Source organism: Motacilla alba, chromosome 2 (genome assembly GCF_015832195.1).
Source record: "Motacilla alba alba isolate MOTALB_02 chromosome 2, Motacilla_alba_V1.0_pri, whole genome shotgun sequence".
Taxonomy (NCBI): domain Eukaryota; kingdom Metazoa; phylum Chordata; class Aves; order Passeriformes; family Motacillidae; genus Motacilla; species Motacilla alba.
Genome location: NC_052017.1, coordinates 1,916,633 through 1,943,985, shown reverse-complemented (window position 1 = coordinate 1,943,985; position 27,353 = coordinate 1,916,633). Strand labels below are relative to the sequence as shown.

Here is a 27,353-nt window from a genome sequence, read left to right as displayed (position 1 = left end):
ACGCAGCATGCGAGGCTCAGAATCCTCTTGGATAAATGCATTTTTTAACCCAAGACATAAAATGTCCACTACCTGCAGATCCCCACAGCCTCACAGAGCTGCTTAGAGGTCAAGCACTGAGATGAAGAGCTCCCAGATGGTGAGTTTTACACAAGGAAGACAAGTCTTTCACCCAAGCTGGTTAACCTCAGTTGGGTTAAATCAGTTTCTATGGCAGGGCAGTTTGTGCACTTGAACCTGGGTGAGGTTCAAGGGCAGGTTTGGGCTTTATCTTGGGTGAGGAGCTGAATTCAAGCTGTGAGGGCTGGAATGACTCCCCAGCAGCTCCTGGATCACTTGTGGCTCTCCAATATCTTGTTGATGGTTTCTGGCCTGGCTGTGGCCTGTGGGCAGCAGGGCTGTGCCCAGTGGGTGCTGGAGCCCAGCACCAGCAGGCTGGGTCACTCTGGGATTGGTTTTCCTGCTCAGATCAGCTCCAGAGGAGCCACCACCACCCTCTGAGGGAGTGCTGGTACACCACCAGCCTGGACGTGCTGATGTGCATCACCTGTGGTGATAGCAGGAAGAGGAGCCACCATCCCACACTGAGGTTCCTCCCAAGCTGTCTGATCCCAATCAGGACCAAGCTTAGCTCCTCTGTCATTTTAAGCCAGCCTAACTTCCCCACGTGCCCAGCCTGAGCTAAGAGCCCCCTCCTTCTTCTGGCAGTGTCGATGGAACCAAATAAAAGCCGAAAGCACCACGAGTCACAAACCTCACAAAAGAAGGTGCAGCCCTGCACTTACAAGCCAGCAGTGAGCTCCAAGCCTCTTAAATATCAGAATATCCATCCCTACCAAGAAAAGCCCAATATGCTTCCAGCTTTTAGCCAACCACATGAGTGGTCAACCCCATAAAATGGGTGAATACATGTAGTGAATTGCCTCCTTGACGCAGTGACCTCACTGAGTTGCGGCACCAGTGATTACAGGTTCTTTTCCAGCTGGAATGCTGATCCATATGGTTTTAAATTGCATCCACCCCACTCTCCAGGCTTGGAATAACTAATATTTCGTAGCCAGCACCAGTGCAAGAGGCTCGTGCTGTACTGGTGGGTGTTGGAGCAAAGTATAGGTGAAAAATGAGGTTAAATATGGAAATATGTCTGGAATCCTTAAAAAAAATCAACTCACAAAACAAACACTTTTTGCACTTCATAATTTTTTTTAAAAAAATGACTTTATGGCTTTATGTCAGGCTGGTGTGAGGATTTCAGGGATGTCACAGTGGCTTTAACATGAACTGGAAACATCCAAGGTGAGGTTGGATGGGGATCTGAGCAATCTGACCCAGTCCAAGATGTCCCTGCTCATGGCAGGGCTTGGACTAGGTGGCCTTTAAAGATCCCTTCCAAAAATCACCTCCATTTTCCTCCTTTTTTCCCCAATCTTTTCCTTTGGATCCTGATCCTTTTCCTGCAGGCCCGGCTGGCTCGGGAGTGGGAAGAGGGAAAAGACGGGAAAAGAGAAAAGCAGAAAAGGGAAGAGCAGGAAAAAGGAAGGGCAGGAAATAGAAAGATCAGGAAATTATTCCCACAAAAAAACCACTGACATCACCTCCGTTTTCCTCCTTTTTTCCCAGACTTTTTGTTTTTCATCCCAATCCTTCCTGACCCTTTTCCATCCCGCCCAGCTGGCTCAGAAGCAGGAAAAGGGAAAAGCTGGAAAAGGGAAGGGCAGGAAAGAGGAAAGACCACAAAATTGCTCCTGCTAAAAAAACCACCATCATCACCTCCATTTCCCTCGTTTTTTCCCATCCCATCCTATGGTATTCCCAAACTATCCCATAAATGAAGAAAAGTGTTAATGACTGATGGGGCAGGAATGTTCCGGAGGCCAGTGGTTGGCATTGCTTGAAGTGAGGAGATTTTAGGGAGAGTTTTTAACTTTAAATCTGTTGTACTGCAGTTGGAAATAGATCATCTTTAAGGCCCCTTCCAACTCAAAACATTCTATGGTTCCCTGACTTCATTCTTCTCACATATTGGCTACTGATTATTTGATTCAGTCACTGAAAACACTGGAAACACAGACCTGAGAGCTGGGGTGGTGATTTTCTGCTGGATGGGAAGCTCAGGAATTCTGTCCTCTTGAGAACCAGCAGCAGCAGACAAAATCCACTGCCTTTCCCAATGGAAAAACAATGAGATAGAGAATTTGATGATAAAAAATTTGTATCCTCCTCAGTCTTTCCTGATCCGTGGAGATCAACGGTATCAGGGTGTGTTTGGGCCAGAGTTAGAATTAATAAAGCCATGAACAAAACTTTACAGAAGTAAATATTTGCCTTCAGAGTCACCAAATCATGTCTGAAGTGTTCAGGTGCAAGTGATGGATCTTGAAGGAGAAGAGCCCTTGTTCAGAGGAGCAAAATGCAAAGAATATTCTTAACTTTAGGCGCTGACCAAGGACTATAACTCCAATGTAAATCTCACCAGGGTACCAGAGAAGGTTTCCCATAAAAACTGAGCTCCACAGAACTCCCATCTGCCCCCTCAGGATTCATTTACGTCTCCAAATTCATCTCTCAAGGAATCTGAATCTGGAATCCAATCAGAAAAGCAGACCGGAGATCTTGCGTGAACAAAACCAAATTTCTCCACCAAACCCAACTGCACTGGAAATAGATTTTCAGCTTTTATTTTCCTCCAAGAAAAATCGGTGCAATTTCCTGGGGGAGCATCTTCATGTTGATAAGACCCAACTCAGCAGTTGTAACTTGAGAATAAACCACAGATTTGGGTCTTATCTCCTACAGCTATCGTTTTATGGAGCTGTGAGGCTCTAGAAATGAATTCAGAGGGGTGTTTAGGTGACCACTGCTCAATTTTAATTCAGGATTTAGGCAGAATGAAGGAGTTTGGAGTTCATACCATGGCTAGGGTTAGTAACAAGGACCAAAAAAACCTTAACATATTCTAGGAAATTCTGTTTTGCTTTAGTTTTAAGAGTTGAAAATCCATGTAAGAGTCTGAAGTTTTGGAGTTTTGGGCTGACTAAGTGTTTTATCTTGTTAATGTCAGATTTTTTTTTTTGTTTGAGAAGATAAAAATCATTCAGGCTCAATAATATCAAAACCACTTCTATATTCTATAAAATACTAAAGGTGTGAGTCTGCGATGGTTAAATGATTTTCTATTTTTAATTTAAATTAAAAAGAAATAAAATGCCTCATTTTCACTAATTCAAATGAAACTATCTGAAATGTGTAAAAATAAAAAAAAAATTAAAAAGTCAGGAAAAAAACAAAATTGTGATTTTTTTCCTGGAAATTAAGGAGAACCTGCAAAACATCTCTAGTTTGGTGCAGCTTCTTTTTCTGCTGGAAAAGTGGCTCAGAAGAATAAATAAACACTTTTTTTGACAAGATATAATATCTCCTAGGCTGAATTTGGTGTGCTTAGCCTAAGGGGTCTCCAACTTTTTTCGTGGCTCCGGGTGAGCAGAAACATCTCCTGGTGCCCTCCCCACCCATTCACACTCCCACAACATCCCTGTGGCAACAGCTTCCCTGGGAAAGCAGCGTGATTAGGAGAGGATAAACCATAATTATTAGCTATCATTGAATGTGATTTAGCACCTGGAAATAATGGGGAGGAAATCGTGCCAGGTGCTGAGTCAGCAAACTGTAGCCTCACCAAGGAAGTGTTGCTGCCCTGTCGATCAAACTGCAAGAGAAACGCTCATGGAGGCCAATAAAAGTTCCTAAATTGTGTTTCAGGAGCTGCAGGGCCCTACGTGTGACCTACTTTGGAGTATCCAGGTGGTTCTGTGGTGGCTCCATGGGAAGTGGAGAGGCAGAGGAAGGAGGATCTGCTCTGCTGGAGCCAGAACCAGAACCTCTCTTGTCTGCCTTGTTCCTCCCCCACCGCTCCTGGCTGGGTCATGAGTGCTTTGTAAACAGCTTTTATTCTCTGGGAAGGGTGAGATGAGTCAAATTGGAACAAAAAGTGAAAGACACTTTCTGTTTCTCCAGTCAGGACCTGCTCCCAGGGCTTGAGGACAGCTCTGCATTTCCCAGGATCTGGGGGCTCTCTGCATTCTTCTTTGTGTTTTCACAGCAGCATACAAATATTTGGGTTGGAAAGGACCTCAAAAATCATCCAGTGCCACCCCTGCCATGGGCAGGGACACCTTCCACTATCCCAGGCTGCTCCAAGCCCTGTCCAGCCTGGCCTTGGACACTGCCAGGGATCCAGGGATCAGCCACAGCTGCTCTGGGCACCCTGTGCCAGGGCCTGCCCACCCTCTGAGTAAAGAACCTCCTAACATCTATAGAATTCATATTCTATAGATGGCTTTGCCATCAGATTTTAGGGTCACCTCCAGCCAAAGCTCCAGAGCTTCCCTGAGGTTCACCATCCCACCTTCCACCTCCTTAAAAAGCCTGCCCAGACCAAAACCAGCCCACAACAGTTTCCTTCAAGCCCTTCCCTGGAGCGTATCCAGACTGTGACACTTCCACATCCCTCCCTCATGGGCCCACCTGGCAGTGGCCTCTCCAGGAGCATCTCTGTGACCTCTGGGAGCACAGGATGTGGGCAGGAGACAGAGCACCACACACTGCAGGGCTTCATGTCTTGGGGTGAGCTTCACACAACCCTCAGCTGCTTCACCCATCTCATGCCGTTTTCCAAAAAATGCCACTTCTGTGTACCTCCTTTGCCTATCCTGGCACAGGAAATCTCCCCACCTGCATCAGGTGGAGCTCTCTGACCCCTCTGCATCCCCCAAAATTTTGGAGCCCTCCGCAAAACCTGCTTTCCTCCTTTGTCCTCACTGCTCAGCCTCAAGTCAGCTGTGCCGTCATCATTCCTAGGAGCACATCATCCACCTGCACAGCAGAGATCCAGAGTCACACCAACCCTCTCGAGCCATTCCCTCTCCTGGTGACTGATCCCTGCCTCTCTCTTAACCCTTTGGATCTTCTCGGATGGGCAACTTCTCACTTTGAAGGAGATACTCCCAGAAAGATTAGGCTGAGGAAACAAGGAGAGAGAGAGGCTGAACCATCCAGGCACAGGATTCCTCCTGCACCAGAGCTCAGCAGGGAATGTGTTAAATAAGATCCTGCTGGAAAACTTCATGGTGCTCTGCAGGAGACACCCCATTCCCTGGCCATGCAAGTCCATCACAGGACATCTTTATCCACTCTGGTTTTCCTTTATGTGCTTGAGGATGGAGAGGAGGAAAATCTCTGCTGGTTAAAGAGGAACTCTGATGCCTCAGGTTTCAGCTTTTATATTTTCAGGTTCTGTGCTGCTTTAGTGTGTGGGGCTGGGTTCACATCAGGGGATGCTGAGCTCTCTGCACAGAGCAGGGAGACAAAACAATTCCTGCTCCAGCTGGGCACCAAGGACAAATGATCCAAAGCTCAGCCCAGGAGCACAAACAGCGTGGGCTGCAGAGAGAAAAACAAGCAGGGTGGGAGTGCCTGGGCTAAAGCTGGAACGGGACAATGAACTGCAAGGTGCAAATGGAGCAGAGCTGAGCCAAGGGAGAGACCCCGGGAGCGCTCGTGCATTTTGGGACCATTTGGGTTCATCTTGGGTGCAGCCTTGGCTGGGCTCTTGTGCTGCCCAAGGTGCATCCATGGAGGGGTTTAATAAATCCCTGCTTTATTCTTTGGCTCTGTCCAGCCTCTGTTCTAGATCAGCCTTCTCAAGGCATCACAACCAGATGATCCCACAGCCCCTTCTGGCCTTAAAATCCCCTCCTCCATTCAGCCCTGCCAGCTCCCAACTCATCCCCCGGGGAAGAAAAGCCACATTCACAGGCTTGCATCCCTCTTTGTCAGGAGAGAATAGAAGACACATTTTCCACTCCTTTTGGCTCTTTGGGACGTAGCAGACACATTCCTCTCCTCAACCAGCCAAACCCACCCAGGGCACGGCGCTCCCCGGTTCCGGAGCCATCCCAAAGCAGCCCCCAGCTCATCCCCCTTCCCCCCAGCATCCGGGTGAAGGCGACCAAGCCTCGGCTGTCGCTGTTTCCCTGCTTGGCTCCCGTCCATGAGTATGTGTGTGTGTGTGTGTTTGTGCCTCCCGTGGCGCGCCAAGGGTCCGTTTGGGGCCGGGATTCTCCCGGGACAAAGGGATGCTAATTCAGCTCCCTCTGCTGTTCCCTTTTGTCTAGGGCTAGCTCCCACGCTTGGACTTGGCACTCTGGGGATGCGGCAGAGGGAGCTCCTTGTTGCCACCAAGCTGAGCCCGCTTTGGGGGAATGTACCCAGCAGGGAAAGGGGAAGGAGGGGAAGGGGGGGAGGAGATAAATCCGTAATTCCGCGCAGCGCGCTCCCTGCCAGCCCGGCGCATTGTGAGCGCAGCAGCCCGAGGCAGAAGGTTCCAGTGCCTCCCGCCGCCGGGAGAGACCGCACCGGTTTTGTAGCCACGGGCTGTCTTGTTGCTTCTCCCCTCCCCTGATCCTCTGTCTGATGGTTAAGTAGCCAGGAAGAAAAAAAAACAAAAAAAACAAAACCAACCAAAAAAAACCCCCAAACAAACAAACAAAAAACCCCCCAAAACAACCAAATAACCAAAAAGAAACCCAAACAAACAAACAAAAAAGCAAACCAAAAAACCACCACCAAAAACCAATACAAAACAGCAATAAAAAGAAAAACATAAAAAACCCCCAAAAAATTAAAAAAAAACCCCAAACAAACAAAAAAGCAAACAGAAAAACCACCACCAAAAACCAACACAAAACAACAACAAAAAAAGAAAAAAACCCAAAAATCCCCCAAAAAGCAACAAAAAACCCCTCCCTCAACCCACCAAAAACAACAACAACAAAAAAAAACCAACCAAAAGCCCCCCAAAACAAACAAACAAATAAACAAAACCCCAAAAATGAAAACGAAAAACCAAACCAAAGCAAAAAGCCCCTGCATGTCAGCGTTGACGGATGAGTGGGAGGTGGAGGGAGCACAGAGAGCAAACGGGATCGGCTCCTGGAATTGCTGCCATTTCCTTTTCCCCATCACTCCTCTCAGGGTTTGCAGCCTGTGCCAGGTGTTGGCTGTTTCCAGCTGTTTCCAGCTGTTTCCACGGGCTGTCTCCTCTCCAGATGCACAGCAGCCAGGTGTTTATCCCGGGCTCACCGTGCAGGTGAGGTTTTGAGATCAGAGCCTCTAAGAAACCCCAAAAACGCTTGAGCCCGTGGAGCCGAGGGCACTGGGGATGGAGAGGCAGATGCAGCCAGCTGTGATGTTATCCACAGTCTCCTGGGTGCCAGGGCTTGTCCTCGGACACCTCAGAAGTCACCAGAGGATGAAGTGACCCCTCTGATGGTCCTACCTGGCTCCAGCAGCAAGAGAAGGAGCTCCTCACCCCCCCCAGTGCACTCCTGCTGCCCAAAGCTGAGGGATAACACCTTGGCACCTTTCCTCAGCATCTCTGTTTGCCGCCCTTGCAACCCACAGCTCTTGCCAAGGCTCAGGGGGAGCTGCAAATCCCCCAGGACTCTGTGGGATGCAGCCACAGCTCCTGCAGACCTCCCCAAACTGCTCGTCCAGCGTGCTGCAGCTCCAACACGCTGCCTGCGCTGAGTTAGCTCCCCAAAACCCAGGTCAGGAATGCTGCAGCCGGGAATTTGGGCTGGAATGGGCTCAGCAGTGCAGCATCCCCTCAGCCCTTGCAGCAATCCCCACCCCAAGCTGAATTTCCACGGCCACTAAACCCAACTGGAGCTCCTGTCTCGAGGCAGGACGTGCCAGCCTTTCCCCCAGCAGCACTGGCAAACCTCGGGATTTGTGCATCCTGCCGGCTGAGCAGAGCTTGCACAGTCACATTTCCAATCCTGATCCTTCCAGTTTCCTTCCCCATAGTTACAGGGCAGAGTTTGTAGATCTCCGTTGTTGATACCAGGGCAGCTGCCCAAATTGCCATTAGCGGGGAGGTAGACGGGGTGTGGCTGGAAATCAGATCCTCTTGGGAAGAGTTTCATGAGAGAGCAGAGAGTACCTCCTACATGTAACAAACCTCCTGGATGGATCAGTATCTTGTGGCTTTCTGCTCATGCCTTACTTTATTGCAGGAGTGGAGAAGGCTGATCCAGAGCAGGGAAAAGGAGGGGGGGGGAAGTCTCCAAACTCCGTTTGGCTCAGAGACAACTGAGATGCCAGAATGCCATCAGGAAAATATGATGAGATCTGCTAAATGTATTAATTTTAAATCATTATGAGATGTTGTTAGGCCTTGAATAGCGAGGGACTGGTTGCATTTAGTGGTGCAGGAGATCCTTTCCATGTGCCATGTGGTTCCATTATTAAAACGGCCTCTCTGGCTGGGGCTGGATGTCAGGATTGCTTTCTAACAGGAGAAATGTGAGGGGTGGGAGCAATTTGCCCCCAAAATGGGCCTCTAAGAAGCACCCATGGAAGTCTGAGGCTGTAGCCCTAGGCTCCCTCTATAGTCAATGGAGAGAAATAAACATCTTGCTATGATTCATGTTATCCTGAGATAGGTGTCTGAGATAGGTCAGATGAATTGCTCCCCGGAGATGCCGACTGCTCTCCACTGACTACAAAAGGAGCCTGGGGTGACTCGCTCAGACTTTGACAGCTAACTTTGGGAGATGAGATCAGGCCCATCAGGGAGCCTGGGGAGCGATGCTGTTATGACACAGCAAGAAAAAAACATGGAGGAGACTTGTGACTCCAAGGGATTATAACTGAATTTAAAAGTCTGGTTCCATTCTCGCCTGATCTGGGGAAAAAGTCGCCTGGATTTCACCAGACATGAGATGAGCTTCCTCATCCACAATGGTGAAGAATCAACCCTTGAACACAGCTTTGTTTGGGCTTTCTTGAGAGAAAGAACACTTGGGGCTTATTCCCAAAATGTCTAGAGTCCAAAATAAACCCAACTTCACAAATGAGCTGAGCCCCAAGTCAGCCTGGCAGCAAAGGTGACAGTGCCCAGCATTCCACGAGAAACTGGATGTGATTTGAATCCCACCTCTCTCAGGAGCTAGACAGATGCCTGCTCTGGCCTTCATGTAGTCCCTGGGAGCAAGAGTCCTCTCATCCAGAGCCGGTCTCCCTGGATTCCCTCAGTGATTGATGGAGAGATGTAGAAACGTCAGGGTGTGAATAATTTAATCCAAACTGTCTGGAATACCTCAGATGAATCATGCCCTGGAGGACCCCAGCAACAACTGGAACTACCTCGACCTGTCTCGCTGTCTGGCATCAAGGACCCAAAGTTTTGCTGACCCACTGCTCCTCTGCAGGCCCCAGGTTTAACTTTTTAGGAAGTCTAAGTAGGAAAGAAAATGGTCAGTGCCAGAAGAGAAAACAGAGGGGCTGGTTGTCAACACCAGAGCAGTGGAGAGGATTTGTAAAGAGGAGGCTGCCTATCTCTTGATGATATGTCAAGGCAAAATGTCCTTTGGGAAGAGATGTTGCAGTCAAATTCAGATTTTGGTTTCATTCCAGAAGTCTCGAGGGGAAATTCTCTAGTCTGGATCATGCAAGAAGCCTGCTTGGATAATGACAGTCACGTCAGGCCACGAGCAGGCATTGTGTGCTCTGCTGTGGGAAGGAATGAGGCACTGGAGATCCAGGGATTTCAGATCCCTGCTGGCAACGTGCTGTCAGTGCTGCCCCTCTCCACTGCCCGGGGACCTTCAAAGGGATTATTTGGCATCACTTCCTGAAGGACGCTGTAGGACAGTGTCATCTGCAGGAACGTGATGAGGGAAGACAATAGGAAATGTTTAAGCTTTGTGGTCATTCTGGGTAAGATGGCAGGGAGATCCAGTCCCATCCCATCCCGCCTTGATTTGAGATGGAAGTGTTGGAAGGCAAGACACCCCCCAGTTTAATGGCAAAGCAATGCAGAGGTCTGAAACACTCCATATTTCATCCCATGCTCAGCCTGGTGGGTGCCCAAACAGGAGCTGCACCAAAAGGAGACTCAGGAGGAAAGGAGACTCAGGGCTGCCCTCATCACTCTCTGCAGCTCCTGAAAGCTGCCTGTGCTCAGCTGGGGCTGGGCTCTTTCTCCAGGCAGCGCTGACACAACCAGAGCACACAGCCTCGAGCTGCACCAAGGCAAATACAGGCTGGAGAGCAGGGAAAAGCTTTTCCCAGGAAGAGTGATAAAGTTCTGGAATGGCTGCCCGGGGAGGTGGTGGAGTCCCCATCCCTGGGTGTGTTTAACACAGCCTGGATGTGGCACTGGGTGCCAGGGCTGAGTTGAGCTGTTGGGGCTGGGTTGGACTCGATGATCTTCAAGGTCTCTTCCAACCTGGCCATTCTGGGAATTCTGTGAATTCTGTGAAAGGACAGGGCTTTGCTGGACACAGACAGGGTTAACCCCGAGGGACACGAGCAGAGGGTCACTCCACCACTGCTGTGACTCTCGACATTTGCCTCGAGCGGGGTCTGCAGCCAACCATTATTTCCGGAATGAATTTACGCCCTCTGGGCCTTGCTCACCCATTTGTCCGCTGGGGAATTTGCTGTACATCCTCACAGGGCACATCCCATGGGTGCAGAGCCACGGGACACCCGTGCCCTGGCTCCTTCCCACCCCCTCATGCACACAGGAAGGGCTGGAGCGGCTTCCCAAGGCTGCACACGAGTGTTAAAGTCTAATAAACAAGCCCTGCCGGCCAGGGCTGAAAGAATCCGAGCCCTCTCCAACAAAGCATTTAATCCAGTTTGGCGTAACCTTTGACATTATTAGGGATCGCAGTGACCCTAATCCAATCAGATTGATTAACTAAAGAGGAGACCCCATCAGCAGACCCCCCTCTGGCCTCTGCTATTTAGTCCTGACCAAACAGTGGGAGAGACGTGCCGTATTTACACCACAATGGGTCGGCGCTGAGAACCTGTTTCATTACAGAGAGACTTAAACTCCCATTACTCCATCAATGTATCATTCTTCAATAGTTCATTAAAAGCTGCTCCTCCACAATAACTATTAACCATTTCTCAGCCCAGCTGGCAGGTTTAAAGCCCCGGCCAGTCTTTAGCAGAAGGAGGTGGGAGTGAGTGAAAGAAATAGATAGACAAGGGCTCCCTTTTTAAATTTAAACGAACAGCGGGCTTAAATAGTTGGAGGTAATTTACTTTTATTGAATGGGGGGGGGAGGAGAGAGAGGAAACTTTTATTTTTGACTTAATTATGTGCCGAGGTCCTTTAAAGAGACGGGGCCATGATAAGCTTTAATTGTATTACTTCTCTTGAGATCGGTTCGTATTTCTGCCCAAAGGAGTTTCAAAGAGAGCTCACGCGGCACCGAGAGACCCTAAACTCACAGCTTAAGCATGAACAGCCTCTTCAGGCCACAAAAGCTAAAATAAAGGCAAAAGGCACGATTCCCAATGCATGGCACTTCAGCTGGAGATGGAAAATGCCTGTCAGGTTGCACTGCTCACTTTCTGCTGTCAGTGATCCTTCTCCTACATCCTCCAAAGTTTTACCTTGCGTCTTTTTAGAGGCAACTAAACAATCTTCCCTTCTCCTTGGTAAACTGAAAGGTGCAGCAACTGCATTAAAAACTGCCAGGCCTCTCAGGCAAGTGGCTGAGCATGAGCTGTGCCTCAGGTGCTCACTTCAGGTCATGTGGCCTTTGCCATGTTTTTCTCCACTTCATAAAACACCGGTGGAGAAACAAATAACAATATTTTTCCTTTCAATATTACAGTATTTTTCCTTTTGATTATTTTGTTGCAAAAATTCAAGTGGGAGGTTCTTTCTACTGTCCAGCAGTTGAGATTTTGATATTCTGGGAGACTAGAAATGAGTTGTAGTGCCTTTATCTTAGAAATGATAAGCAGATTAAGTTCAGGTAGAGAGAAGGAAATCAGACTCAATTCTTTCCCCATACAGGAATCCTGTTTTTTGCATTCTAGGTAGTCCAAACTGACCGAAACTCCTGTTTCCTGGGGATTTGCAAGGAAGACCCAACAGTGGCACCTCTCTGAATGCTTCTCCATGAAGCTGCACACTTGCCCATACACTCCCAGAGAGGAGGAGAAAAACCCCGCCCCACAGCCCTGACCCTAAAGCTCATCTTGTTACGCTGCTGCCATGGGCAGGGACACCTTCCACTTTCCCAGGTTGCTCCAAGCCTACCCAACCTGGCCTTGCACACTCCCAGGGATAGAGAGATTATCCACACCTGTCTGGATAATTGAATAAATAGGGTGGGATGGGGGATTTCTGCGCTTCCTCTGCCCTGGGTGCCATGCAAAGAGCTAGAGGCATTTAGGGTCAAGTGTTGCCTTAACAGCAGCAGGTCAGGATTCCCTGGACATCACCATTCCCTGGTAGCTGAGCTCATCAGTGCCATTCCTGTTTAATGTGCGATTCACTCCAAAATCCGAGAATTGTTAGGGTTGGAAGGAACCTCCGGAGATTTGACCTGGCTAAAAAAATTATATATAAATATAGTCCTAGCTAAAGCATGTGGGATTTTTTTTCCATGAAAAGGCTGATGGGGGAAAAGAGTCTGGTTTTAGGTGAGATATCAGAACATGGCTCTTAGCAGGACCAGAGTCTGGTGACTGTTTGGCACTGCTGAATCACAGCTCAAGCCTAGTCCTGAATGAGCAATGAGCTCCCACAGCAGCAAGGGCAGCAGACAGTGAGGCAGCCTCAGCGAGATTTGGGCCTGGAAAGGATTTCCTGGAGGCATTAAAATCGATCCTTTTCAGTGAAAGCAGTGCAGATAGTCTGTGAGGCAAAGGGAAGATGCTTTAGGAGCTGCTGAGGGAGGATGGGGCTCCCAGGAGAGCTGCACTCAGACCCTGGGTGACTTAAAATCCAAGCTGCAGAACAGAATTTTGCTTCCTTGCTTTCTCTCTCTCCTTTTCCCCTTCTCCCTTTCTGGGTAGGAGCTCAAGTATGTTCCTACCCTGGGGGATCTGCCGCACAAGAATGCGACCGAGCTGTTTTTTTTTCTCCCCCACTTCTGCTGTAGGTGAAGCAAAACTGAAGGGTGGTTTGATTCTCCCTCAAGGAACAACATTCTTCAGTTATGAAATCGTCCCAGTCTCCTCTCCCTCCCTGAGCCTGGCTACCGAGAGCCTCCAGAGTGCAGCAGGGACAGACCCTTGGTGCCGGCCCTGCTGGGAGACGAGGGAATTTGGGATGGTGGAATTGGGGTTCCTCTGGTCAGCAGGGAGGTGAGGAGCGGTTTATCCACGAGGATAATTGCTACAGATGTGGGGTGTAAAATCCCAGAGAACACTGCCCGGAGAGGTCATGGACTCCCCATCCCTCAAGGCCGGGTTGGATGGGGCTTGGAGCAACGTGGTCTGGGGGAAGAAAATCTGTTCTGAGTAATGCAGCAGGGGGAAAAGTAAACAAAAAACAGATGGGAAGCACTGCAGAACACACCCCGAGGTGGGTATGGAGCAGCTACATACACCAGATTCCCTGGTGTATGAAAATAGTCCAAATGCTCCTTCCTCATTTATATGAGAGAAGGACGGAGGAAGGAAGGAGGGAGGGAAGAAGGGAAGGAGGGAAGTGGTGGAAGGAAGGAAGTGGTGGAAGGAAGGAAGTGGCGGAAGGAAGGAAGTGGCGGAAGGAAGGAAGTGGTGGAAGGAAGGAAGTGGCGGAAGGAAGTGGCGGAAGGAAGGAAGGAAGTGGCGGAAGGAAGTGGCGGAAGGAAGTGGCGGAAGGAAGGAAGGAAGTGGCGGAAGGAAGTGGCGGAAGGAAGTGGCGGAAGGAAGTGGCGGAAGTGGCGGAAGTGGCGGAAGGAAGTGGCGGAAGGAAGTGGCGGAAGTGGCGGAAGGAAGTGGCGGAAGGAAGGAAGGAAGTGGCGGAAGGAAGTGGCGGAAGGAAGTGGCGGAAGGAAGTGGCGGAAGGAAGTGGCGGAAGTGGCGGAAGTGGCGGAAGGAAGTGGCGGAAGGAAGTGGCGGAAGTGGCGGAAGGAAGTGGCGGAAGTGGCGGAAGTGGCGGAAGTGGCGGAAGTGGCGGAAGTGGCGGAAGTGGCGGAAGTGGCGGAAGGAAGGAAGGAAGGAAGGAAGGAAGGAAGGAAGGAAGGAAGGAAGGAAGGAAGGGACCTTTTGTGCTAAAGGGAAAGGCAAAACTTATCCCAGACTTAGTGAGACCAGCAGGACCAGGTTTTTAAAGGACCAGGTTTTAAAAGACACCCAACAGGTTCAAAGAAGGATAATGGAATTCTCACAGGCTCCTACCAACTTATAAGGGAAAAGACCAGATACTCAGGCTTAGCTTAGGGCTTAAATCTCACAAGATTCAACAACCTGGGGCAAAAAATTTCAAAGAGTTCCCACTTCTATCAAGGGGTGCAGAAACAGTTGCCCAAATTTGCACTCTGTCCTAATTTACTGTGTTCACAACCAAGGAAAGCAGAAGCATTAATTGATGGTGATTTCCTCAGGCCTTTGATTTTCATTGTATTTCATAATAGTATAAAAATGCTGTCATCTGATAAGTCCAGTCTCTAGGAACCATCCCCAACAGCCCATCATTTCCCCTCTGCCACTCTAGAGAGCTGAAATCACAGCACGGGGTCAGAAAAGGAGCCGGGTCCAGCTTGAGCACTGCAAACACAGTAACCCTCTGTGCTCATTCCCAGGGTGCAGGATCATGGGATAACTCATGCTGAAAGGGACTCATGGAGGTCTCTAGCCCAACCTCCTGCTCCCAGCTGGAGCTGAGCTAACCCCACTCCTTTATCCAGCTCAAGCCCTGTCTCTTGCAGGACATTTTACAGGATTTTTTTTCAGAAGGGAATGAGTTCACAGGAGGTTTCTCAGGATCTCTGCTGCCACTCCACCACAGATCTTCCCAAACACGTAGCTCCTCACTCACCTTTATCCAGCACGGGCCCAAAGATGGCTAAGCTGTCGTTGACAGTGGTGCAGTTCCACCTTCTCCCTCGAAACTGGTGCTGGCATTCCTGGATGCCAATCTTTACACCTTCTGCCACGCTGGGCATGATCTCCACGTAGTTCCGACAGAAGCGCAGCTGCTTGGGCACCAGGCCCGGGATGCTCCCGCACAGGATGGGCTGAGTCCCCAGGGAGGAGTACTGGTGACCAATGGCCAGGGACCTGGGCAAGAAGAACAGAGGGAAAGAGATGCTGTCAGGCTGGGTTTCACCTTTGTGCTTGGTTGAGAAGAATGGGGACAGAAAATCAACATCTTTAGTTCCCCTGAATTCCTCCTCACCAGAAAATACCGTTTTCATTGTTATCCTTCCCCAAAAAAAGATCTCCTGCAGTTCCCTGCAGGCCCAGCAAGGCAAAAATGGTTTTAATATCTTCCTTCCATTTTCTCTATCCCCCCCAAAGCCTTAATCCTTCACTGTGCTGTGAAATATTTCCTTCCTTCCTTCCTTCCTTCCTTCCTTCCTTCCTTCCTTCCTTCCTTCCTTCCTTCCTTCCTTCCTTCCTTCCTTCCTTCCTTCCTTCCTTCCGACAATTCCTTCCTTCCGACACTTCCTTCCGACACTTCCTTCCGACACATCCTTCCTTCCCAGATAATTTCCTTTGCACCAGGGGGTCAGACATGCATTTCTTTCTTTGAGACACAAGCACACCTCTACAAGGTATTTATAGGAAATTTTGGCAGCTGAGTCAAAGCACTTTTGGAGCTACCCAAAGGAATAACTCCAGCAGCTGAAACCATCAAGCTCCGAGTCTTTGGAAAGGCAGCACCAATAATTTGGGAAGGGGAGCAGCATCATTCTGTGGGGCTTTGGTTAAAGTGAGGGGAGCGAAATTAAAGCCAAACCAACAGCCAAAAACCAACCCCAATTAAACTTGACTGCAAACTCTGTGCTCAGCCCAATGAAATCTTAAAAGGAGTGTCCATGAACATTTATGTTGGTGAAGCCTTGGAGACAAACAAGTCAGCTCTGCAGGGAGATCAGCAGATATGCAGCTAATTAGATAGATTTTTAAAGTGTTTTTTTACTGGTGCTTCTAATAATAACCTTGATTACTAAAACTGAAGGGATTTTTAGAGTATAATTTCCTTTTCTTCTAATTAAATCTCTTGATTGTCTTTTCTGCCCTGAATTAATGACAAAGAGGAACCTGCCTGGGCAGTGTGTATTTCTGTTTACATTCATTTTTTGCTGTGTGGTTTTCATTTGGGAACAGCCTGGTGTGTTTAAATTATCAACAGGGCTGTCAGGGAATAAAGCCTTCACTCTCTTTTGCTCTGACTTAAAAAATAACACAAGAATTCTATTGTTGCCAAAGTCCAGGAGAAAATTAGCTTGACTTTAGCAGTTCTCTAGGCTAGGATAAAAATTATTTTTAAATTACTTTGTTTTCAAGAGAAGGGTCCTTGCAGCCAATTAACTCCTTTCCTGGTGGGGATCTGGTCTAGAGGGGACAGAAGTGAGAAGAAGGTGACATTCACATGGTCAGGAGCCACATCTCAAGGGCTTTGCTAACTGCAGATTAATCCTTACAAATCCATCCTTTCCAGGCAAATAAGTTCATCCATTTCTGGATCCCAAATGGCTCCAGCTAGGAGTTCAGAACCTGGATAATCAGCTCAGCCAAGAACGTGCCCTCTGCTAAATGAACTTCAAATGGACAAGGTGGAAGGTGTGTGGAAAAGCAAAGGATTTCCAGCTGATTTCCTAAACTTAGATGCCTCTTTCCACCTCTGCTGGACTTCTGGGAGATGAATAATCTCAACATTGGAGGACAATTCATCCTGCCCCAGGGAGGGAGGCTGAGACAAACAGCATGAACTGCCCTCCAGAGGCGCCCCTTTTTCCCATTGCATTAAAAGGGGGAAGGCAGCTCACCCTGACCCAAAATTGTGTCCCTGTCACCCACACTCCAATGCTTGCTGGGGTGTCTCCAGCTGATCTGCTCACCCCAGGCTGCTTTTGCAATCAGAGAGTAGCAGACATTTCCATTCCCCTGCCCAGCTGAGGTGTGTGCTTTGGGCCGGGGTGAATCATGGCCTTGCCCCCAGCGGCTGTGCTGGCGAGACTCAAACCCCCCTGGGTGGCTGGGGCATGTCTGCACGCTGGGAGTCTCCAGGTGAATCACGCCATGATCCCTGACATCCCTGAGGATGGGTAAGTTCCTTGAAACTGTCCCACCCAGGAAAGTTCAGCCCTGGGTTGAAGGCCATGCAGAGACCTCAGCTGGAGGAAGGAGACAAGTACCTGCAGGCTCCTGCAGGAACCCACAGGAGAAAACTGAGGAAAGGACCCATTAAACTCATTTTCCTTATCTCAGTGGCTAGATATGGGGGTTTTTGAGCTTTAGATTAATTCAGGGTGCACAGATGGCAGAAAGCCATCTGTGAAATGGAGCCCATGCCAACTGTACATTTTTGTTTCACTGTTAAATATTGTACAAAGCACTGGGCCAAAACTTCTGGGCTAAAGACACCTTCTGATACACTGCTTCAGGCTTCAGAGGACTTCTTGAGTGTTGCCTCTGTTGCCTTGTTGAGTTTTAGGGTGCCACATACCCAAATTTTAATCCACTGATCTCCCACAAGACTGGGACTTAGGAGGTGTTCCCAGCTTTAGGACTGGGAGGTAAGTGGTCCTATCTCTGTAAACCATCTGGAGAGATGCCTTCATTGAAGTCTCCAGGGAAAAACTTTAGTTTACTTGTTCCTACTCATCCTTCAGCCACTGACTACAGAGAGTCCAAAATGTGGACGTTTTCTGGTTTCTGAGGTTAACTCTGGTGGGAACAGCTGTAGAGTTTGTTGCCACATCAACTGCAGTCACCAACATGCTCCCCAAAGCCTTCCAAAGTCCCTTACCCAGTTCCCAACAGAGACAAAGCATCCACTGGGTTACCATCAGCCTGTTGCAGGTTGTGAAGCCAGAAGAACTTTTCTGAGCTCCATCAGTAGGACCCTGATGAAGTTTAGGATTCCAACCTCATAGACTTTAATCGTATGAACAGCCAAACTCATGCCTGTCTCTGGGTTGGTTTTTCTGGTGGTTACTACAGTGGTAAAATGAAAATACCAGTCACAGGAAAAGGAGTTTATAGGTTAGTGCCCTCAACTATTCGTTTCCGTTCCTGGGAAGATTATCTAAGATTTAAAAAACCCCAAAAACATATAGAAATACCTCTAATTGCTTTTTCACACTGCTCCCTGCTCAGTACAGCAGGGAAACAGTCACACCTCACTTTGATCTGTGTTATAGTCTGGAAAGTTTAATCTGCAAAAGACAATCTCCAGCGAGAGCCTTGTTCTCAAGGTGTCATCAGCCCCTGAGACGGTGCAACGCAAATTTGGCATTTCATGGGACACTGTGGAGTCACTTGACTCTCAGCTGGAGGTGCAGGGTGGAATCTCAAAACATCTCCCCATGAGCAGTGGCTCTGCTGCTGAGCAGAGCTGAGCACCTTCCTCCTTCTCCTCCTCCTCCTCCTCCTCCTGCTCCTGGCTCACTCGCAGCTCCTGGAGTGTGATAACATCTCCCCGAGCACCCTCTTTTGGTTTCTTCTTTGCTGCCAGGTGTAAACACTTTCTCCCTCTCTACAGTCAATTTATCTTTAGGAGAACCCAGTTCTTTCAGCTCCCTGTCATTATTATTGATCATCAGGTGGGAACCTCATGAACCTTCCAACCTTCTCCTCCACCCAGAAAAACCCAACAACAGCCCAACAACCAAACCTTTAGAAAAGATTGGGAAAGTCTATAAAGATCAGAATCTCTTTTCAGTGTTGCTCAACTCTCTCGTAGCTCCCATCATTCATTTTTTTCCTCACTGTTTCCAATGATCAAACCTGGCATTTGCATGTTTCCACTCTCCTGAGTTCTCCTCCCAAACAATCTCCTTCATGTGGGCAATTTTGAAAATGTGGCGCTGAGAAATGGGCCGAGTGTCTAACCAGGCATCACCTTCAAATTCCCTGAGCACCAACACTTCCTGGATGCACTGACCCCAGCCTCTCCTTTTCCTTGGAGAATTCCTGAAGCTCTCACTTTTGCAAACACACTCATGTCCAGAAAAGGCTCTGCTCAAGTCTGAACCAAGGGAAAGGGTCAAAGAGTTGTTCCTTTCAAACCAATCAGGCTTTTCTTCCCATTAGCGCAGGAGGAGCCATGAAAACACTGCTCTGTATGTCCACAGCCAAAGTTCTTAGCTTATCTTTAAGCCTTGCATGCCCTGAAGTGTTTAATTCAACCTCCAGTGAGCATTTTTCTTTGCCAACACACCTAGAGAGCTCTTCATTTCCCTTATCTCAATCTATCTGCTCCTTCAGCAGAGCCGTTGTAAATAAGTACCTGGCCACCTTCTTAATAAATTACATGTACCCTCCCTCTCGGAATGGACACCCCAGCCAGGGTAGGAGGGAGAAATATGCAGGAAATACCTGCCCAGAGCTTTTCTTCAGAAAAAGAGAAGGTTTCAGCTCTGGATGACCTCACTGTACAGCGTCACTCTGCTGACTTTTCAAGGTCACCACCTTCTCAGCGTGTCAAAAGTCCTTGACACATCAGGAGCAGCGTGCGGAGACTCCTACAGCTGCTTGTTTCTCCCTGAATTCTCTCATTCCTGAGCTTTGTTTTGCTATTCATCCTGGAGAGGCCTTTTGAGAGCTTCCTCCAGGGACATCCTTCCTGGGTCCCTGACACAGGGAAAATATCTTCACTTATTAACGCTGAACAGCAAGGGTGCAACTTGCCAAATGACCCAGGGTAAGACCCTGAGGGCACTTAAATCCCACCAAATGTTACAAACTGAGCACCAGGAGTGACTTTGCTCCTTTTGTCCAGCTAGTCCTGGTGAAGAAGTCAAATCAAAGGATGTCCATCTGCTCATAACAGAGGGGATTTATGTTCTCTTGTAGATGCCTTAAGTCCTTCTCCCTTTGCAGAGAACCTCCTAACAGCAAGATGCCACATCTCCTCCAAATCCTTTCTTATAATCCATCCAGCTCTCCAGAGGTTCAGCTCAGCCCCTGTTCCTTCCTACCTCATTTTGGCTACCTCTCTGTGGTGCCACATCCCTTAGAAGAATTTCAGAATTTCAGTGATGAAAGAGGGGACAAATTGTGTAAAATGGTTTCTCTAGAAAGATGTATTTTCACCATACATCTGTGGTATTGTGATCCTAAAATGCTGAAATTGAGAAGATGGCTGGAGAAGTGTCCATAGGTTGTGAAAGGCTGTAATGAAAACCCCTCAAGGGCTGTCTCACATCTCCTGGCACCAGAGGGGCTCTGGTGATGAGCGGGCGGCCCCCACTCCATCCTACAACATCCCAAATAGACCCTCTCCCATCTCTCACCATAACCCTTCAAGCTGACCATGCATCTGAGGCTGCCTAAAACCACTTTTTGGGGTATTTTTTTGAGAAATGAGCAGCTGGAAGGCTGTGAAGGTTCCAAAAGTGGGGGCTGCCATGCATGGCTAATGGCACTGAATGTCAAGAGGCTGCTGGGGAAGGGTCTGTAGGTCAGTTCCCAAAATCCCTTACCACACAGGGCTGCCACAAGACAGACAGAGTGTGGTGTCCATCTAACATGGACATCTGGAAGCTGGGAAGGATATCCCAGAGGATGAGGCCAGGAACAGGAGATGGAGTTGGACCAGCTGTGTCTTTTCCACTCTGGACACACAAATGCTCATGAGACTCTTGGTTAGGCACATGGGGAGGACATGGACCTGCTGGAGCGAGCCCAAAAAACAGCTGCAAAGTTGATTTGAGGGATGGAGCATGGTTCCTACAAGGAAAGGCCGAGAGAGTTGTATTTGTTCAGCTTGGAAAAGAGAAGACTTTCAGGGTGTCCTCACTGTGGCCTTCTTGGACCTGAAGGGACCCACAAGAAGGATGGAGAGACAAAATTGATGAGCCTGGAGTGGCAGGACAAGGGAGAATGGCTTCAAACTGCCAGAGGGCAGGGATAGATGGGATACTGGGAAGGAATTGTTCCCTGGGAAGGTGGGCAGGCCCTGGCACAGGGTGCCCAGAGAAGCTGTGGCTGCCCCTGGATCCCTGGCAGTGCCCAAGGCCAGGCTGGACAGGGCTTGGAGCACCCTGGGATGGTGGAAGGTGTCCCTGCTCATGGCAAGGGCAGAATGGGATGATCTTTAAGGTTCCTCCAACTCAGGCCATTCTATGATCTTATGATTCTATGGTTTGAACCACCAGCCCAGAGGCCAGGTCTGTAGACAGGAAAAAAAACTTCTGGTTCTACATTTGCTGAATGGCCTTATTTTTCACACAAAATACCAATATTCCAGCATAGGCTGTGATTTTTTTTCTCTGTTTTACTGTGAAAACAAAACCTAGAGATATTTTAGAATGAAAAGAAAAGAAGAGGACCTTGTCATTTAATGGACCTTGTCCATTATTTTAAATGGAAAAGGAAATTGTTCTGCTCACTAATGTTCCTCCTGCATCAAAGTGGTTTTCTTCTGTGACATTAAAACTATCCCAAACCCAAGCAACTACAAAATGTGGACGGTAACAAAAAATTTAATTGTTGTTTTAGTTGAAAACTTGGAAACCACCTTAACACAGATCAGCAAAATGATAGGTTTGGCTCTGGAAGACATGAATCAAGTAACTGATTCTGATGAAAGATATTTTTTCAGTTTGGGGGATGTTTTTTATTTTGCATGGACCAGTAACAATCAAACTCAGGCCTAAGCAGTCTAAATACAAAGTGTCATACTTTAATTCAGAAATTATGACTGCAACATTGATTGCAGTGGGGTCTTCAACGTTTGGCTCTGGGCATCTCACTATCAAGACTAAGACATTTCGAAGAGGTTCACAAAAAGAAATCTAAGCCTGTTAGCACAAATTCACTGTACAGGTGTCTGTCCTTCCAGATTTTTTTTTTTTTTCCTGGAAAAGAAAAAGGCTGCAACCTACTGGGTTAACTGTTCTTGCTGGATAATTCTACATTCATCTCCAAGAACAGCACAAGGGCTATATTTAAATCCTTTTTTCTCCTCTAACCCCGAAAGTATGCACATAATTTTGTGGCCGAGTCCAATCCTGCAAACACACAGAGGTTTGGAGGTGACTTTTCTCCCATAATAATTCCCTCACCCTTGCCCTGCATTAATAACAACGAGGGTGATGGTGATGATGCGGCAGCATTGTGTTTCTGCAGCACCTTTCATCAGAGGATCTCTGAGCGTGGGACTCACCTCACCCCACTTTGACCATTTAAGAGTTTGGAATCTCGGCCAAGCTCGCTGTCTCCCCGAGTCCATGGAGCAAGATCAGCATCTCCAGAGGGCAGCTCGGCCCATCCTGAGAGAGATGCCTCAGATAGGTGGGCTGAATCACTGGATGTGCCCAGGAGGCAGCACTGGCTGTGGAAAAATGAGGAGCATAAACTGGACACCTTTTTTATTTCCAAGCTGAAAGCAGGAATTAGGAATTTCACCCTATTTTTTTTTTTTTTTTTTGGCAGAATCTCAGAAATCCTTGGAGAGCTGGGAGGCCAAGGAAGGTCTTTGCTATCTCTAACATGGAGCACGACAGATTATTTAGAGTGGTTTGAGGCTGGATTTGAAAAATAATAAGCTCAGTGGCAGCTTCAAGTGGGTGCTAAGAAAGCAAAATTCCCTGAGCTGAGGTTTGGCCGGGACAGCGAATTCCCACAGGAACTAAGGCACACCACAACACTCAGCACCTTCCACTCTGAGTGCAAGAGATGTTGCTTTGACTTTGTCTTCCCTTAGGATCTACAGAACAGAGGAGGAGAGAGAATACAAGTATTAACAACCCAGTTCCTTGGAAAAAGTCTTTGGAACTCTTTAATTACCCAAGGCAATTAACTCCTTTGCTACACATGTCATCTGAAAAACAACCCGGGCAGCAGAATAATGGCCCCTCAAACCACGTTTTCAAGCCTGGATCCAGGTCCCAGTGACCCTGGTGTTGCTTCCATACCACATCCTACATCTGGGGTTGCTCCCTGGAGGTCTCCCCACTCGAGATCTGCCTCCATGCAGCTCCATTTATCTCCTAAAACGTGCCAGGATGGCAGTGCAGGGTTTTAGAGATGTATAAGCCTTAACATTTTAATCTGCCACCTACACTGCAGTTTATGAGCGCTGTAAATCTCGTGGTTATAATGAACTCATCTAATGATATTGCTGATGGATAAATTTACCTGGGACGAGGAACAACAGTTACTTGCAAATGAAAGGGGAGTAATTTAAAGTTTCATGTAAACACCTTTGCTGCCTTACTTCTGACTTCTCCCAGCCTAACCCCTCTCAGGGTTTCATGACAAATGGAAAGAATGTGTGTTTGTGAGGCAACGACGGGCTGGCCTGGAAAAGAACCTGCCTCCTTCTCCCCAGCACAATGCTTATATAACTTGGGCACTGGAATGAAGTTTTAGGTGAAAATAGCTCTAATTTTCTGGGTCAGGTGTTCTAAATTAGGGGAATGGAGGGAAGGGATAAAGCAACATATTAGGCAATGAAAAATGCCTACACAATGTCAAGATATTTAGGCTCCTACTCTGAATTTCAATAATAATTAGGACTGTGGCTAGTCCTAATGCTCTGAGTTCCCCCTCCCCACCCCTAAAGCATCCCAACTTGAACCTTTTTTAAATGCTCAGCAATATAAAGTACATATTGTGGTTTCAAACCTCTCATTAAGGCTCATCCCCCTGCGCTGAGGTCTGGCCTGGGCTATGTCAGTGCTAAATACCTTGGAGGACTGGGCTCAAAGACCTCAGATCCCTGCAAAGATTGGATTTGGACTTCTAAATTGCTTAAGTGCTTAAGTGCTTGGGGGAATTTTATCCTGAAACTCCTCCGCCGTGAAGCCAACTTTGAAATGAGAACCGCGGATGGAGAGCGCCGTCATTTTGAGGTTTTGGGTAAGAACAGCAGGATTTTCACTGTCCACTGCTCTGGTCAAGCAAATCACTGACATTTCTCACCCTTTCCTTGGAGAAGGTGCTGTGAATATGCATTGGGTCGTGCTGAGCACACACAGACCCTCACACACACACACACACACACACACACAGGGCTGAGTTCCTCCTCTGGCTTTCACTGACTCATCAGGCTCACCAAATGTGTGAACTCACGCTATAATGTTCTCCCAGAAAAATAACAAATTGATTTCATTTTTACAGGCTACAGCATGCTATATAATTGGAGACACTGCCTTGTCAACTCAGACCGGTCTGACCCGACCAGAGACATTGCTTACAGCTGTTTACGGAGCCATAAAGTTTCCTCCTCTTTGTTTTTCCTTCCTTTTGCACTCTCTCTCTTTTTTTTTTTTTCTTTTTTTTTTTTTCTTTTCCCTCTAATGAATCCTACAACTACTTTTTGTTCTGGTCATAAAATACTCCCAAGGAAAATGCAGGAAGCCTTGATTTAGAGAAGCACTTCAGCCAGTTCCTCGTGTTAACACCGGGGCTTGAGCACATATTTGAAACTGAGCATGTGTTTAAGGACTTTTATTGCACCCAGACAGTCAATAAGGAACTTGTCACACTGCTATGTGCTTTTTTTTTTTTTTAAATGTAATTATCGATACCAAATTAGAAGTTTGGATTGGGCAACCTCAGGGATTGCTTCCTTCGCAGACCCACAGCACAGCTCCAGTTTCACCGGGAATTTTGCCATTTCTCATTGTCACTGTGTCCAAATCTTGAACATCTGAGGAAGGGCAAACTCCTACATTGCTTTATCAACTCTACCAAAACTGCCAGCTAGGAGCGGGCACAGTGTTTTTACACTACAAAAAAAATCCACACTGAAATCTTCTGAGTTTGGCATATTTGCCAGACACTCACAATAAGCTTAATTTTTCTGACCAGTGTAAAAATAACAGTTTTATTGAGGGTGGATTTGCAAGCAATTGTATTTTGTGTAAAAACCTTTTATGTTTATCTTAAAATAGTCGGAACCTCAAAAGCTAAGTGAAGTGTTAGGAATTTTTTTGAAAAAAAAAGGATTTCTGATCACATGCCTGATTTTGCTACCATGAAAAAGTTGCTTCACTTTGAACTAATGAACTGAAAAAAAAAAATTCCCAAACCCAAAAGGGCTTTTCATCTACTTGCACTATCCATCAAGATACCTTCTAAGTACTTGGCTATAAATTATGGTTGTGCTTCCTTTCATATCACTCATTCATCATGGAGTCTGCTCCTCCTTTGGCCTGAAATGTCACAATTCTCCTCTCATTCAATAACTCTGCACGACTCAAGGACTGATCCATAGGGAATCAGCTGTTCCAGAGTCATAAATAGACAAAAACACATCTTGCACCTTCTTTGAGGACCATTTCTGTCCCAGAGTGGACTAAGGGGAATATTTGTCTGGATCCTGGTCCTGCCATATGGGAAAGGAACATCAGTGGAGGTCAGGAAAGACAAACTTTCCTCCAGAAAGAGGTTTCAGGTCTTTATTCCACCTTTTAGAAAAATGTGGAAAGCAGCAGAAGGCAGAGAGCACCTTATCCTCTCCTTCCCTCTCTTTGGGAAGACCTGCAGCCAAAGAGGAGCTGGTACTAGACAATAAAAAATCCACATGGAGGAAGGACATGGACAACACCAGAGCCCAAAGAGAAAACAACTCTTATTTAGCACTACAACAGCAACAAGACTGCCACGAGGTCAAAGCTCAGACTTTTTTTACTGCTTATAAAACCATTTTTTTCCTCAAATGAAACTGCAATTTCTGCTGCAACAGAACAACTGGATTCTTTTTTTTTTTTTTTTTTTGCAAAGAAACTGCTTTGCATGGGAAAAAAATCCTCATGGCTCCTTGACATGTTTCAGCTAGATCTCAGTAAAATTAAAGAGGTACAGACTGATGAGTCGCTCAGAGGTACAGGAAAAATGCCAGTGGATGTCCTGGCATTTGTATACACCTTGAGAGAGAGAAAAATTCTCTCTCAGAGATCATCCCTCACAACAGAAAGAATAACAACCGCAGTAAAACCTGCTGTAGAGAGAGAAGAGAAAGGTGCAATTTGCTTTACAGCACTGACTTTTACCATTGTCTGCAGATAGCTCCTGTTTACTGAAATGGATGTGCTGGATCTCCTTCAGCCCAAAATCCATTCTGGAACAGGCAGGGAGGTTTCAGCCATAAGGCAGCTTAATTTTCTTGGGTTGCTAAGCAAAATCCCTCCATTTGGCAACTCCTCAACAGCGACAATGACCTAAAGTCAAGGTTTTATAATCTGTTTTGGAGAAAGGAAGCCATATATATATATTTATATACATTTAGACTAGGTGTTTAAAGGAATTCTTCCCTGTGAGGATGTGGAGGCCCTGGGATGGAATTCCCAGAGAAGCTGTGGCTGTCCCTGGATCCCTGGCAGTGCCCAAGGCCAGGTTGGACAGGGCTTGGAGCACCCTGGGATGGTGGAAGGTGTCCCTGCCATGGCAGGGGGTGGAATGGGATGAGCTTTAAGGTCCCTTCCAACCCAAATCATTCCATGATTTTATGACTCTCAAGCAAGAGGCCATCCATTCTCCAAATCTCTTGGGTGAAAAAAGGTGATTTGTATGAAATGTTCTTCCAGACCTGGTCTGAATTCCAAAAGCAGAGCCAGAGTATTGGCACCACATGTGCAGCACCAGAGAGCACAGGGAAGGACCAAGATTTCCAGGCTCCTCTCCCTAACGCTGCTGGGGTCTGGTGCTCTCACAGCAGGAGCCGCGGCTCAAAGAGCTTCTTCTCCAAGTGGATTGGCAGATGTGGTGCCTTGATGCCCCTCAGAGGAACAGAGCTGCTCTCCAGGGTGGAAGCTTCTTGGCTGGCGAGGCAGTGCCTGGATGGAAAACTTCTGGAAGGGGTCAGGCTGATGAATGGCAAAGACACTGGGGAAGGAGGAAGAATCATGAAATAGAAACACACAATGGCCTGGATTGGAAGGGACCTTAAAGGGACCTTAAATCTACTTCCAGCCCCCTGCCATTGGCAGGGACACCTTCCACCATCCCAGGCTGCTCCAAGCCCTGTCCAACCTTGGACACTGCCAGGGATCCAGGGGCAGCCTCAGCTTCTCTGGGCACCCTGTGCCAGGGCCTCACCACCCCTCACAGGGAAGAAATCCTTCCTAATATCCAATCCAGCCCTATTCTCTTTCAGTGTGAAGCCATTCCCCCTTGTCCTGCCACTCCAGCCCTTGTAAATAATTTATCTCCATTTTCTTGTAGCTCCCTTCAGGTCCTGGCCCCAGTCATGTCACCCTGAACCCTTCTCTTACCCAGGCTGAACCATCCCCATTGCAGGCAGCAGGGGAAAGATTTTGAGGAACTAAAGTGGGTCGGGAGTTGCCCTTGGAGCAGCATAAACTACCCCAAATCTTTGACTTGGGGGATGGAATAAGATTTTGGGTGAAGAGCCAACGACCCCTCAG

General features: G+C 47.6%; 1 protein-coding gene across 2 annotated transcripts in view; it reads right to left on the bottom strand.

The window, feature by feature from the left end:
- The window catches only part of WNT3A (Wnt family member 3A), a 93,985-nt gene that overhangs the window by 27,612 nt on the left and 39,020 nt on the right, over nt 1-27,353 (bottom strand). For both annotated transcript variants that reach the window (XM_038129647.1, XM_038129646.1), the window contains exon 2: nt 14,843-15,084. In XM_038129647.1, the coding sequence (XP_037985575.1) occupies nt 14,843-15,084 (242 nt within the window). The remainder of the gene's footprint in view (nt 1-14,842; nt 15,085-27,353) is intronic.